Consider the following 15901-nt stretch of genomic DNA (forward strand, 5'->3'; position numbering starts at 1 on the left):
CGACTAAGATAGGAGAGCGTCGTACAGATAAGGAGAGCAGCTCCGCTGGGGATTAGGTCTTATCCCGAAGACCCTGACGGACAACCTCATCCCAATAACACCGGAAGCCTCATCCAAATCGGACACGAATCTTCGGCTATAAGTAGGTAATCTTCTCTCAAGGTAAGGGACTTTTGACTCTTCAGCCTCCACACTATTATTCTACTCGAACCAGCATTTCTCTCAACTACTCGGCCCGACCACCTACCATTCTCTACTAACTTAAGCATCGGAGTACCTTCCCGGGGAATAACTCCTCAATCCTCTAACTGTTTTCTTGTTTCAGTTCTTGTTATGTGGCTTCGTCCTTCCACCTCGGCCTCGTCCATTTGGCAGGACTATGTGATTGTAGCCTCGGTTTAGGATACCTCAAATCGAATAGCATCACTTTTATTTAATTCAAATTAAAATAATAATTAATAAATAATTCTATTATTAATATCTTTATTGGTATAAATTTTTTGAGATTAAAAACCACTTTTTTTGTAGAAGATTAAAAACCACTTTTTGATATAAATGTGGGTTTAAGAAATTATTTATTCTATTAGTTTACAAAATATTAGTTTTTAATATTATTTTTTATTGAATTAGACACAAATGTATGTTACTTGTCCGCATTACATGTGGACACTATAATTGATAAAATAATATTCTATTTCACTTGTCATAGTGTGAAATATGGTCTAGTGGATTAAGAGTGCGAATAAGGCTTTAATGCTTTGAGATTTGGGTTCAAATCATTCTAGTCACATTTTTTACAACTAACAACACATGAATAGAAAGACGTTGATTTGTTATCAATCGATACAATACGATGCCATATATCAAATATATCGTATTGATATTTAAATCCTTGATTAGAATCATAATTTTGGAAATTCAATAAATTCTTATTGGATATGGATCGATCGGATTTCTTACCTAATTGGATCAGATATACTCTTTACCTAACTTGATATGATCTCATTAGTTTATACCCCTATACTTTTCTTGTATAGGTTGATGGGTCCTATGCGTATTTCTCATGTGTGGAGAAATAAAGGTGGTAAAGCATTTATTGTTTTGTAAGGAATTTTTTTTTTATTTTATAATTTCTATGAATAAAAAAAAGATAGTACAGTTAGAACAGTGGCAAATGGGGTAATAAATCAAAATTCAAGAGGCTAGTGAATCATAAGTGGATGAATCACGTGTGATCCCATGTTGCCATATGAATGATCACGTGGCAGATCGTTGACCTAAAAGTTCTTTCGCGTGATCACCTTTTCAGATGATTTCCTGACTTTTAACCCATTCCGGTTTTATTTAGGATGATATGGCATCCAACATGACATTGAATAATAACTTTAATACAAAAATAATTGAGCCTTGAAAATCAATACCAAACAGACTCAAAACTGATTTCTCAAAAATCAATTTACATGGCATAAATGATACCAAACAACAATGGATTATATTGTTCCAGTACTGAACCAGACCCTATGAGATCTATAACTTTAGACCTAGAACAAAACCGATCACTTCTGGAGACAATCGAGTCTCACCAAAATGGACCCAATTATAAGAACCTGCGGAAAGGATAGGATAACATACTATTGTATGTTGATGATATTGCTGACATGAGAATGAGCTCACTTGAGTACCTTAGGAATCCTCACTCCAATCAAGCCACGAATAGCTTCTTCGCAAAACCTTGAGCTCACAATACCTATATTTTGGTTGAAAGAAGAAAGAGTGCAACATCAGATCATGCATCGACTGTGTTCAAAATATATAGGGAACAAGACAAAAAATATTAGTCGCACATTGGTAAATTGTTGGTTGTTGGTTGTTAGCTTGCCGCACGGCCTTACCTGCAGTGCTTGTAGTGGTCATTGCAATGTAAAAGTGTATTGGTGTTTAATTTGACAAAATTGTTTATTAACCACTTTTGGATTGTTTTATAATTTTAATAAAATTGAAAATTATAATTACAAAAACTAAAATAAATAATTTAAGATTTAATTTTCTAAAAAAAATTAATAACTAAAAGTTAAAAAAATGAATTTTTTTTTTAAACTATCCTTACTGTTTAGGTAATTGACAAACTGTACCCTGTTGTTAGGGTATTAGTCCCATCACATGCCAACTCTCTCGGACAAATAAGAACAAAATCTTTCCAACCTACTGTAATCCGACTTTTCGATGGGGAAGATCTCCATTGCAACCTTCAAGCAAGTTTCTAAAGGTCTTTTGTACCCTGTCCTTGTGGTCATTCTTCTCGTTGTCATCGCTTTTGGCCGAGACCACCATGGTGACAGGAACATGCGCCTGGAGGTATCTTTTCTCGCCGCCGATATAGTACTCTTGGGGACCATCTGAATCATCGTTAAGCTGAGACTAGAAGAATGATTCAGATCAGCAAGTGTATGGATGCACCATGACTCTTGTCCTCGGCGATTCTGAGGAGTTTTAGAAGCTCGCACCTGCAAAAGAAAAGAAGAATAAGAACGTGAAGAACGGAGAACCCTCTTCGTTTTTCGTTTTGTTTTTGACTTCCCCCCCTTATTTTCTCTCTAATTTCAAAATTGTAGGTCAAGCTTCAGTTCAATGAAGAGAGTAAAGCTTGCATCGTCGAGTTTCATCAGTTTGGTTGTAGACTTGGAGGACGGAGGACGAAGGACAGAGGGTCTGGTTGCAGAAAGAGCTCTCTTTCTTGCATCGTCGAGTTACGTCGGTCTAGTTGTAGACTTGGAGAACGAAGGGTCAGGCTTCAGTTCGGCGTAGAGGATGAGAAGGAGAGCAGAGTTGTTGTTCTGGTCGCAAACTTGGACGGAGGGTCCAAACTTCAGTTCCGCTGCCGCCAATGCCCAATGTTGTGGCCTCTACTTCTCTATTCCTCGCCCTGGTTGTAACAACCACACCTGTTTTTTGTCGCCAGAGAAAGCGATGAGCTTGCAGAAGACATTATGCCCTTAAATCCGCATATCAGAGGCAAGAACAAACCAAAAACAAAACCAAACACCTGTGGTTTGTCCAAGAAGGACATTGAAGGAGGAGTTCATGAGTGTGTTGCTGAGAGGTTAGAGAAGGTGCAGAAACCACTTGAGAATTCGATGGACGACTAATGTTTTCTAGCATAACACCCGAAGAAACATTCGAGGAACTACTGCTCGACTGTTTATTAATCGGATTCTGTTGAGCCTCTTATGTGAGAACAACAATTCAATATCTTCCATGGTGGTTTTGGCCTCGATGGTAACTGATGAGGGCAGATTTGGCCCTCTAGTGGAATTATGACATGTGGCACCTCGTGCCAACTAAGTATGGCCTCCAGGCAGCTCGCTACAGGCATAGGCAGCAACTTACCATAGGCAGCTCGCCATAGGCACCTTGCCACAGGCATAGGCAGTAGCTCACCATAGGCAGCTCGTCACAGGCAGCTCACCATAGGCAGCTTGCCACAGGCAACTCGCCACAGGCAACTGACAGGGCTTGCCACAGGCAGCTCGCCATAAGCAGCTCGCCACAAGCAGCTCGCCCTAGGCAACTCGTCACTTGTAGAGAAGCTCGGTACAGAAGTAGTTTGGCGTATAGCAGGAAGATCTCCTGCCTGACGACCTGGCCCAGACACTGACCCGCCGACTAACACGGGTGCCGACCTGACAACTTGGCCCAGACACCGACCCGTCGACTAATGCAGGCGCCGCCCTGACAACCTGGCCCAGGCGCCGACCTGGCCGCCTGACACAAGCGCCAGCCTGACGACCTCGAGGAGTTCACCACCATACCCCGGTTCTAACGAGATGTGACGAGTCTTACCGTTTGGAAGCTTTTCACCCACCTAACCTGCGAGGACTCCGATATATAAAGACCTTACCCCCCAAAGGGGAGAGAAGGGGAAAAAAGGTGGATGTAATCCCTGCTCTCTAGCTCTCTTGTTTCTCTAATATTATCTTCAAAGCTCTCTACAATCAGAGTGCTAACTTAAGCGTCGGAGAGCCCCCGCTAGGAAAATACCCCCGGGTCCTCTGATTTAGTTCTTGTAGGTCCCTCAGCTCCCGCCACCTACAAAGAAGAGGAAAAGATGGAGTTCTCGTAGGTCCCTCAGCTCCCGCCGCCTACAAAGAAGAGGAAAATATGGAATTCCCGCGGGTCCCTCAACTCCTGTCGCCTACAAAGAGGAGGAAAAGATGGAGTTCTCGCAGGTCCCTCGGCTTTCACTGCCTACAAAGGAAAGAATACCAACTCATGCAGAGGGCAGTCGGGTTGCGCTTCACCAGGGAACTCCACCATTCTCTAAGCCACAAGCCACCTACAAGGGAGTTCGCCACCAGGTAGCTCCCCGCTAGGCAGTTCGCCCCCAAGCAGCTCACCACCAGGGAACTCACTACTAGGTAGTTCGCCACCGGACAATTCATCACCAGGCAGTTCTCCACCAGGCAGTTCGCCACCAAGTAGCTCATCACTAAGGCACGTCACCACCGGGTCAAATAACGAGGTACTTAGCCAAAAAATTTTTACATCACAAAACATTGGTACGTGGCCAAAAACGGTTACATCAGTAACCGTGGATGTCATAGTTAAAACTTCGAGGCATTTCTTTCTAGGGTTAAATACAGAATTAAGCTTAACTAATTTGTTAGAAGTTCACCTAGTCTGAATTAGAGGCGTTGAAATTGGGCGAGAACGATGTGAGAGTTGCAAAGAAATTAGGAAATGATGAGAAAAATTTTTAAGTGGAACGATGAGAGTGCAACTTAAAATGAGAGCGATCGAATTTAAATAGCAAATTTGAAGTGGAACGACCGAACTTAAAACCCTGAGAATGAACCAAAGGAAGATCCTCTATCCTGCTAAAAACTTCAGTCTCCTCTGCTAGAAAAATGGGTCAATCATCAGTTGGGTTTTAATTTAAAAAGTTGAGAAACAATGGAGGGTAAATTTGACAATTTGTTCTTTCCGTTAATATTTAGCGATGATGACAATTGTAAAAAAAAAAAACTTGAGGGTACTTCAAGACATTAGTTAAATAGTAAGGGTACAATTTGTCAATTATCTAAACTGTAGGGATAGTTTAAGAAGTTTTTCCTTATAAAAATAATTTATTTTATCTATCTTAAATGATTTACATGTCTTATTTTACATTTAAATTATACATTACTAAAAACATATTTATTATTTGAAAAAATAGAGTTATTATTTATATAAAAAAACTAAACAAATAAATGTTCCCAAAAACTTAATAAAAATTAAAAATTATAATTGATAATTATTGTATGATATATACATGTTTTAAAATCCCAATATCGTTGATTGCAAAGTTTTTCTTCATATAACCTGTTAAAGTTGCATATATCATGCATTTATACCTTATTCACAAATAATTTAGCTCTAGATTTAATGTTATTAATATATTTATGTGATATGTGTGCATTTTCTAGCATATCTAAACTGTCAAATGCAATACTCCATACTCATACTTTAAACTTGGTCATCATTATTGTTGTTGCCTTCGTCAACCAACAATATTGTTATTTGCAACCAGCAAGGTTGAAGGCTTTGAGCTTAGAAATGGAGAGTTGGAGTTATTAGATACTTCAATGGGGAGATGAGAGTGAAATTTTGAGTGAAAGGAGGAAGAATGGGTGGATTTGGCTGACTAGAAAGAAAGAGGGAATAGTCTAACAGTTGATTAAAGGAAAAAAGGGGGGATTAGCCGTAATGGGAAAATGAAATGGTTTAGTTCTGGTCAATTGGGCTTAGCCACTTAGGGTTTCATTCAAAATATTAGTAAAATGACAGTTTAGACATTTAGGCTCACTTGGGTCTAAGTCGGTTCAGGACTAGGCAGATCCAACGTAAACAAATGAGACTGAGGGCCACATAGGAATAGAGGTCTGGAATCAAAATTGGAAAAGACCATTTCGATTCCAATTGATTGTTGGGCAGAATTGAAATCTCATTCTCATTTCTAGTAGAATGGTCCTCTCCCTCGTGAATGAAATCTCATTCCAGCATTCTAGCTGATTCCAATTTTCATCCTGATCCCTGTCTAAACCAAATAAACAATGGGAATAGACCATTCTAATTTTGATTCTAAAGGATTTCAATTCCGATTGTAAATTAAATAGACTTTCAATTTTTATTTAAATTGCCACCTCATAGGATGGCTTTCTAGTAAACATATGGCTAACCATCTATATAAAAGCACTCCAGCTTCTCTAGTAAATTTAATTTTTATTTAAATTAATATTTTTTCAAATAAAAATACATTGCTCCCTTGGGACGACTCCCTTTTTGGGATCTCTTTAAACAGAAACAAATAAAAAATTGCCCGCCTGAATTGAAAATCCAGCTTCGAATAACTAAAAAAAAAAGGGAAATCCCTTATCAATAACCGTGAAATTTAGGGGTTGTGTCAAATCAGTCCCCGAACTTCAAAACTATCTATACAGTACCTAAACTTTCAAAATATGTCTATTAAACCCCTATCGTTAACAATCTGTCAATTATCTGTATCACATGATGACGTGCGTCAATTAAAACTTTTAAAATATCAAAACTACCCCTGAAAGAAAAAACTGTTCATTGTCTTCTACATTGAGATTGAAGAGTTGCGCCATTACTACGACAGTGTCGGGAACTGATGACGGTGCCAGGAACAGATATGAACCAATGACAGTGCTGGGAACTGACCATGTTCCAACGACGGCTGAAACCACCATTGCTATAGTTTTTTGTATATTATATTTTTTTTTTATACAGCTGATGAAAATTTCCTATATATTCTAAAATCCATGTTGGATAGTTGGTGCAACTTTCCTATCATGGAATCGAGGTAGAAATACAACATAATTTATTAGAATCAAGATTTAAATTGGAGAAATTTTGTTTAAATTGGTTTATGTGGAAGTGGCAGATAAAGAAAATTATGACACCTGATGGATACTTTTGACATTTCCAAAATTAATTGACGGACTGTTAACTACAGAAACCTATTTGACACATTCTAAAAATTCGGATATTGCATAAGCACATTTTAAATTTCGGGAACTGACTCGACACAACCCCTAAATTATAGGGTACTGATCAAGAATTTTCAAAAAAAAAAAATCATTCCCCAAATAAAATCCAATTAAGTTTGCTAACTGGACAAAATTTTAAGGTCGTTCTGCTCTTCTGAGGTTCAGCCGTAGCTTAGTCCGCTCAGCTCAGGTAGATCCGAAGTTGATGGAGCATGCAATTACACGCTCAATGTGTGTCGAGGGAGGGTTTCAACTTTCAACTTTGAAGCAGATGGTGAAAATTTAGATTGTCGAACAGAGGAGGTAAAAAAGCTGTTAAAACCTCGAGTTGGTTCTTACAAAGGCATTTGCTACTAAAACTCTATATATGTTACAATAAAATAGAATAAAAAATATCCTGGATAAATTTTTTTTGGTTTTCGTTATTTATATGAGCGAAAAGAGAGCAAGGTGAAAAATAAAATCAAGAAAGGAGATAGCTGTTTGTAAATTTTGTATCCAACACCTTGTCCAGCATGTCACTGACTCACAAACATGACAACAAAGGTTCAAGTCTGGGTAATGGCCCTTTGTTGAATTTTTATACTCTGCCAACTTTTCTCTTCTGTTCTCTACAGTTTTAATTTACCTTCACCCTTATCAAATAGAAGGCGTCACAACCTTAGTCCATCAAGCCAATTTCATCATCCAAGTAAGCTTTTCTCCTCTTTAGTTCCTCTTGAGTTTCACAAAAAACAGAGGAGAAATCCTTACCAAAAAAGCACAAGTCTAGGAAGCCAAGAATATCCAATCCAATCCAAAACCCTATGACATCTGGCCCCTACAATCTACCCTTCATTACATTCCTCTCTTCTCTGGCAGTTTTGAGGGAAAAAATATATACTTCCATCTAAAGATATCAAAATGTCCACATACGCTCTCTCTCTCTCTCTCTCTCTCTCTCTAAATTCTGCATACTAAACTCTGAATCTGGTTTTTCACGGTTCCAATGTTCCATCAAAGGTGGCACTCTTGACCTGGTCAGCAACATTAGATAGATGCTTAATAGTTGACAATCTGAAAAGGGAGTTATCAGGGTATGGTACTTGAAAGCTGTGATTGTGTGTCATGGGCAAATGTCCAGAATCGAGGATGATTTCCTTCACCGTAATTTCTCTAGTAAACTTTAGGCAAAGGTCCCACGGATTATTGGTGTGAAAAGGGCGCTTTCCTGCCTCTATTGAAGCATTTTTTTTCCTTGGCATTTCAGAGGCTTGAAAAGAAAAGGTATAACAGATTGGAGTATGGTACCCTTCACAATCTTTTGGTACATTTGGTGTGAAAGAAACGCATAATCTTTTGGGATACAGTATGATCACAGGAGATGTTGCAAAAAAGCTGTATGGCATATTTATGCTCATTGCTAAGGGTGTCAATGGACAGGTTTTGGACTGGACCCATGCAGTCCAAAATCAATTTGGAGGGATTGGACAGACCAACAAGACATATTGGATTGAACCAATCTGGTCTAAAATATTTATTAGATTGGACTGGACCTGGTCCATCTAATAAATTTATATTGGATTCAGATTAAGCCAATATCCGGTCTGCTGATATAAGATAAGAATAGGTGTCAATGGATTGGGTTTGGGTTGAAACCAATACAAATTAAAGTGAATTTGAACAGATTGGATGATCTGGACATTGAATTGGACCAGTCCAAAATGGTCCAAAATATTCATTGGATTGAATTGGACTTGGTCCATTTGTAATGGACTCACACTGGACTGGATCGGATTGGACCAAATCCAATCCAATTGACACCCTTGCTCATGGCTGGTCAATAACAAACTGTAGGAGCATGGAAGTGGGAAAGCCCATTACGCAACATAGGATTGGGAATGAGAACCACCAGAACGGTCCCAAAACCATGTCAGACAAGGTGCGCAAGGACCAGAAGGCATATCATGAATGACTCAAGGGCATAATAGTCCGGAAAAGAGGATAAAGAAAAGGGTTGAAGCCAACATCCTCATGGGAAAAGGGAAAAAACCTGATTACCACGTTCCCTTGAGGCCACATGGTGAATCCCCATAAACCTCTGCAGCAATAATCGGTGCAAATCCCAAACTTTTAGGGTGATTGACAACATGACAGGAAACCTTCCGAAGATGGAAGATCTCATAACCCCGGGGAAACGTTTATAAATACCAAATCATAAGAAGGGAGGAGACATGAGTGCTGTCATAGTACTTCCCTGTTCAGGAAGAGAGAGCCATCCCTCCATCCTTCAGACCTATCTCCTCAGTGTCATAACCTACCCACCTACAACTCCTTTTAACTCATCCTTAATCAGTTAACCCCAACTAATTGAATGCAGGACTTGTAATCCCTCACTCTAAATCCCATCCTTCGAATTTCCAACTTTTAATGCTTACCTAAACCCTTCCCCACTTGCCCATACTTTTCTTATTGGCATAAATAGCTCCCAACTAAGGCTGTAATTATGGGAAAGGTCGTTCAAGCTGTGTCAGGGCTGCAGGATTGGCATTAGGTGTTTCAGTGTCCACGAAACATGGGCTATATATGGAAGGAAAGGAAGATATATTTAAAACCATCCAACAGAATACTGACATTCTGGAGCAAATAGAATTATACAAGGAAAAACACGATGGTTACCACTGTTATCCTAGCTTTTGTCCCACATATTTACTTAGGCAACATGATAACCATTCCTTCTGTTCTTTTTATTCAGTCATATGGAACATCTTCAGCCAAATATAAAAGGAAAGCAAGATTACCTTCCAAGTCATTAAGGAATATGCCACTTCTCTTGGATCAAATGCAAGAAACAAGATCTTCATCATTCTAGCTACACCAATGTATTTGGTATGCAACATGAGTTCATTGCATTCCACTCTAAGGTCACATTCTCTGCTATTTCTATCCACAAGACCATGTACTCTGTTAAAATGATGCAACAGAGGAATAAAATATATTAAGGCCATATCTAACTAAATTAGCTCTCTGGGTTGGATTATCTGCCTCTAAGAATTGCTGATTAAAAAAATCTGCCTTTAAGAATATAGTATGAGGTCTACAATATATCCCAACAAGGGAAGATCAGAAAAGAAGTTCCAACATGCATGCATAACCATTGACTAATCACTTCCCATAGTTTTATCAAAAAATATACCAACAAGGGAATATCAGAAAAGAAGTTCCAACATGCATGCATAACCATTTACTAATCACTTCCAATAATTATAAAAAACTAATCCTCCTCATATAATCTGTACTAAGAAGTTCCCACCAGAAAATAAGCAAAGAAAAAGAGGGAAAGTAGTACAGTACCAGATTAAATAATCAGTAATCAACAATTCCTTCAGAAGAACATATAAATAACTCGTAATAAAGCAAGGCACCATGTCTGAAAGGTCATGAGTGCATCAATAAACTGCTCTAAATTCAAGAAGGGACCTTATAGACAAATAATTGGGTCATGGCATAATTCCATTGAAATCATCAAATAAAATGCATCAAATTGAAATCAAAATTCAGATTAAGTCACCTAGGAAGCTGTTCTGAACTCAAACACAAAAAAACTTTTGAGTGAACATACTTGTGTCCTGTTGGCACCTAACCCTTCTACTTCCTTAGAAAAGAATGAGAACCCAATTACCCCAAATTTTGCTGAAAACTGCTGAATTATGGAAAAAGCCGGTTTAACTCTGATCATTTAAGAAATAAGCAGTCAGAATAATTCTTTGAAATTACCAAGCATGTAGAATCAATCATCTCAAGCCACCTTTCTCATTCATTCTTGACCTCCTTGCAATTTGCTTCAGCATTGGCATCAGTGATTAGGTTTGCAGATATTTTCTCCTTATTTTCTACCATATTGCTATTGGAGGGATGATTCTTCAGAACCACAGAAATATCTGCTTCAGAAGCCCCAGCAAGCTTAAACCTTTCAACAGCAGCATCCAGGTTCTTTTTCCAACCATCAAACCCTAATTTGAACTCAATTTGTGAACGCTCAAAAAGCATGTTGCCCCAAAAGAGATGTATCTGGGATCTCATCACAGCTGCTTGTTCTGCCAGTTCATCAGCTGAAACCTCCCCATGACCCCCATTTGCAGAGGGGCCACCATTTACACCTGCTCCCTGTTTCTTCTTTCTTTTCAGCAAGTCCTCCTTCTTGCTTGCACTTGGGTCTTTCAGCTCATTAGCCCTCTGTTCCTCCAGCTTCTCCCACATCTCAGTCGCAGCCTTCATCTTTTCCTCTGCACTATCAAAGAGCTTAATTGTCTCAGTAGAATCCCAGCTCGAGAGATCAATCTTATTTGCAAGAGCAAAGGACCATTGAAGCTTTGCAGTTTCAAAATGTTGTTGTCCTAATGCAAGCAACCCTTCATAAAAGTCTGGTTTTATTTGGAGTGCCTCTTCATACTTCTTTCCTGCCAAAGAATATTTCTCCCATACCCAGTCATAAGCTGCTTGTAGCTGGGCTGTCATCAATTCCTTTGTTAAAGAGTCATCCAATGGTATCCGTTTCCTTGCTGCACACATGTGAACGTTCCCCCAGTTGAAGAAGGCCAAGGCAGCCACCTCCTGGAACTTGGAAGCAGCCATATCGAAGAGGCTTTGAGCCTCTTCACTTGTCACAGTCTCCTCAAGAGCCTCAGTGCAGAGCTCCATCCCGAGCTCATGCAGATCAATGTGGGCATCTGGGTCAATCCCCACATGGGTCCGAAATAGCTGAGCAAACTCAAATAGCCAATCGTCTATCTCAACCTCCTTACATTCGGTATCATCAGCAGCTCCAGCTTTCTCCTTTGGAGCTGCTTCCTCAGTCTTATTAATCTCAGTATCCACTACATCCAATACAGAACTGCCAGATGAAGAATGAGAAACATTCTCATCTCCCTTGACCGTGTCATCTTCCGCAGGCTTCTCTTCCTCTTCTTCCACTAAAGGTGGCGCCTGCTCTGGGCTCACCTCGACAATGTGCAACCTGAGCATCCCCAATGGATCAGTTTTCTCTGTTTCTGACACCTTTTGAGTAAGGCCGTCTACACAGGATTCTGACAATCTGAGCTCACCAGTACAGGTGATGGTCACTAAATCACCATCGTTGTCCTTATACTTGACGAGAACCGATTTGGATGAGGGAAACCTTTTGCTTACAATATCCCTCAATACTCTAAAACTGCAATTGGCAGGCATCTGAGCCAGCCTGATATCATGATCATAAATAAGTTTCAATGGCCTCCATCGAGTGGTAGACAAGCTTGAAGACTGCCCATGAATTGGCAAGTCCTTTTTATTGTCCTTAACCAAACAAGGAACAGGCTCCACACAGGAATCTTTAACAGGTTTTGAAACAGATTTTAGCTGCTGGGTATTCAGCTCAGGACTTTCTTCAGTAATGTGAAGGTGCTTGGCCTTCTGGCCCTTATTATTAAGCGACGACATGGCACCAGAACCGGCACCGAGGGTTGACGCGGCGCCTGCCCCTGAAGTTGTTGTCTTTATAGGTACAGGACGGGCCGGCAAACAGGGGCCCAGGCCAGCAATTGGGGCCCCGCGAACAGCAGAGGCTCCTAGAGCAGCGGGGGAGGGGCGGCTCTGGAGATCCTGCTGGGCCTCCTGCCGAGGCCCGAGTGCAATACGCAATCGACGGGCAATCTCCAAAGCGTCTCGGTGATTGGGATCAGCAGCCAACAGTAATTGGACATCCTGCATCGCCATTTCACACTTACCGAGAGCCTCGAAAGCACGAGAACGACGAAGGAGGGCTCGGCTAAATTGGGGTTGAACCTGAAGAGCGAGTGAGCACTCGGCTATGACAGTTTCGTAGTCAACAGGCTTCATCTGCATCAGACAAGCGGCACGGTTGCTGTGAAAGACAGCACGGTCGGGGTGGGTCTTGGGGATGAGGCGAAGTGCATTATCATACTGTTCAAGAGCACCCACGTAGTCCTTGGCCTGAAATCGTTTGTTGCCTTCTTCTTTGAGCTCGTGGGCTCGTTTCAGGAAGATTGTGGAATCCAAACCAATACCTCCATTAGCAGCAGATACCGATACATCTCCTGTCACCGCGTTTGCTCCCCCCTTTTTTCTCCTGCCTCCCGATTTTCCCATCTCTCTCTTTCTATCGGCCTTGTCTCTCTAATAAAATTGATATAACTAAATCCTAATAGTTAAATCGAAGATAAATAACAGATAGCAGCAATTTTCAAGTGTCAGCAGAGATAACTGAGCGATATAATTTGTGACAATTGGGGGCTTTCCTGAAGAAGAGATTCCAGAAAATAGATGGAGAAGTCCTTACCGGCTTAGTGATAAACAGCAAACAGGGGTTGAGACTTGGAGACGATGAGTCCACCTCCACCAAATCGGATTGAAGAAATTTGAGAGATTGATGTCTCCTGTTGTTGATGGGAAATTGGGTTGGGGCGAGCTTGGGGACGGGAGATTGGCTTTAGAAGGTCTCCATTTTTTTTACGTCTCTAACATCGTAACCCTACGCCCTACAGACCACTGACTAGAGCCCGATTAGATTCTAGAGACTTCTTCGTTTAGAGAAGCAGCAGATGCTCTGTGTATTTTATTTGATGAATCCCAATATCCCATCATTCCCATGTATAAAAACATAGGGTTATTTATCTGAAACACCCTTCAATATGACTTTCTTTTAAAACAACCCTGGCCATACTTACAAAATCCCATACAAAATCCTTCCCTGTAGTTTCTGACAATCATAAAAACTTTTCCTGTAATTTCATTTTAATAAATATTTTCTCTTAATTTTTGAGAAACTCAACAAAAACTTCTCTTCTATTATCGAAAACACTAAATTGAAGCATGAGTTTTTTTTAAATATCCATTCTATCTTTTCATAAATTATTTTACATATAAAATTATTAAAATAATCTCATTTTAATTCAATAAAAAATTATATTTCAATAATTATATTTTCAAATTGATCTCTTGGCGAAGTCAACGGATTAAACGGTAAATCCGTCTTTGACCCAACCCTGGGTTATAATTTTGATTCTTTAATTTGAGTTGAGTTTGGATTTGGCTGATATACCCTCAATGGGTCATGATTCTTAGGGGTTTTTATTTTTTTTCAAAATGTTTATAAAAAGTACAATTGAAAGTTGCAAGGGCTAGGGTGGAAATATTAGAGGGTTGAGTTAGGGTGTAGCAAACCCATAAAAAAACCAACCCGTTGGCATCCCAAAATGTAATTGTTGATGGGTTGTGAGATGAGTTAACTTACGTAAACAAAAAAGGGAGAGAAATAAATCAAAAAGTATTTTTTGTTATAAAAACATTAATAAGATAGACTGATTGAAGGGTAGGGCTGACACCTTGGGTCAAGTTATTAACTTAACTTGACATAAGGTAGTTATTAACTTAACTTGACATAAGATAAACTACATAAGGGTAGGGATGACACTAGGTATCCAATCGGGACCAACCTCTTTATGGTTAATAACTTAACTTGACATAAGGTAGTTATGCAAGTGTAGGGATGACAATTTCTCCGTCCCCATTGGGTACCTAGTTTTCTTGACCCAATGGGGATAGGGATGGAGATTGCCTTGGTGGGGACGGGAACAGGAATGGGGAGTGAATTCCCTACCCCACCTAACCCCAATTGCACAGGTACACACATAATATTACTATTAAATGTATATGTGCCTTGCATATGATTATTTTAGATGATGATGATGATAATGATGATAATAATAATAATAATTTATTTTTTATATCTTTTTATATAAAATTAATTCTTATTTATCACACTTATTTTTTTTTTTGGAATGGATGAGTACACAGCTGTGCCCAAATATTTTTTTATAACTTTTTTTTTCTAATTTCTATATTTTTATCTGTTTTAATTCTATTGTTTCATTATGACATCAATGTTGATGCATTTGGCCCAAAAAGGTTGAACTATTGGTCCACTACAAAATAGGAAAACAATTTCATTTTTTGGTCATTATTAATTTTTGTATTTCATTTTTTACCAACAATAAAAATAGTTCTTCTTACTTATATTTACTTTTCTTTAATATGGTTAATTTAAAATATTATATATGTGCCCACATTTTCTATAATTTGTATGTTTTTGTATTTGTTTGCTGTGGTGAATATATAATATTAGAAATATGCCCATGTTTATTTATTTATATTTTAAACATGTTTTATTTAACTACAACATCATGGGTTGACCCATTTGATTTTGATGGTCAAATTGGTTACCCGGTACCTAGATAGAAGAACGATTTTGTTTTTGAGAATAAAGACGATAGAATTAAAGGAATTATGGAGGTTTAACTAACCTTACAAAATAGATTCATCAAGCTATTAGCCTTTATAAAAAATAAAAAATTAAAGCCATAGCTAGTTTGAGAATGCCTAAAAATTACTTAACTAAAAAGAGTTAACCTTGTCTACTAATTACCAAATAATTAAAATTCAAGGCAACCCATTTTGTTATTATCAAAATGCAAGTCAGTTGGCCTTGGCAAAGAATTTGAAACCTAACAATACCATTTTATTGTTATTTTCAGCGATTACTTTTCTTTATCCATCAATCTTTCAACTCAAATATATCACAAACAATGCTTAATCAACACTATTTGCTTCTTTATGTGTTGTTGTTGAAATAATTGACCTTTGCTTTAATATTGCACTACTTGAGCATCTCTTTGTGATGCTAACTACAATGGAGGAAAATAGGTAATAGATTTAAAAAGGTTTCGTGAGGTCGCTTCTGAGAGGATCTGATTATATGATATTTCCTATTTTGTTATATTAGCAAAGAACTTAAATTTAGTTGAAAAAAAATGAATTTA

General features: G+C 38.7%; 1 protein-coding gene across 3 annotated transcripts; it reads right to left on the bottom strand.

Moving 5' to 3' along the window:
* Window positions 1-1407: 1407 nt before the first annotated feature.
* LOC148878361 (protein CLMP1-like) lies at window positions 1408-13649 on the bottom strand. 3 transcript variants are annotated; one of them, XR_016101951.1, is made up of 4 exons: window positions 13363-13649; window positions 9827-9989; window positions 2108-2504; window positions 1408-1747 (listed from the first exon to the last, which is right to left on the bottom strand). XR_016101951.1 is itself a non-coding variant. In XM_088953519.1 (2 exons), the coding sequence occupies exon 2, from the start codon at window positions 13170-13172 to the stop codon at window positions 10839-10841; it is 2334 nt and encodes a 777-aa protein (XP_088809645.1). In that variant the 5' UTR covers window positions 13173-13199; window positions 13363-13642; the 3' UTR covers window positions 10384-10838. The 3 variants fall into 3 exon arrangements, 1 of the variants encoding a protein (XP_088809645.1); XR_016101952.1 differs by lacking the exon at window positions 9827-9989; XM_088953519.1 differs by lacking the exons at window positions 1408-1747; window positions 2108-2504; window positions 9827-9989 and adding an exon at window positions 10384-13199 and having other exon boundaries at window positions 13363-13642.
* Window positions 13650-15901: the final 2252 nt, after the last annotated feature.

Source organism: Nelumbo lutea, chromosome 1 (genome assembly GCF_056320005.1).
Source record: "Nelumbo lutea isolate HS-2025 chromosome 1, American lotus-T2T, whole genome shotgun sequence".
In the NCBI taxonomy this organism is placed as follows: Eukaryota; Viridiplantae; Streptophyta; class Magnoliopsida; order Proteales; family Nelumbonaceae; genus Nelumbo; species Nelumbo lutea.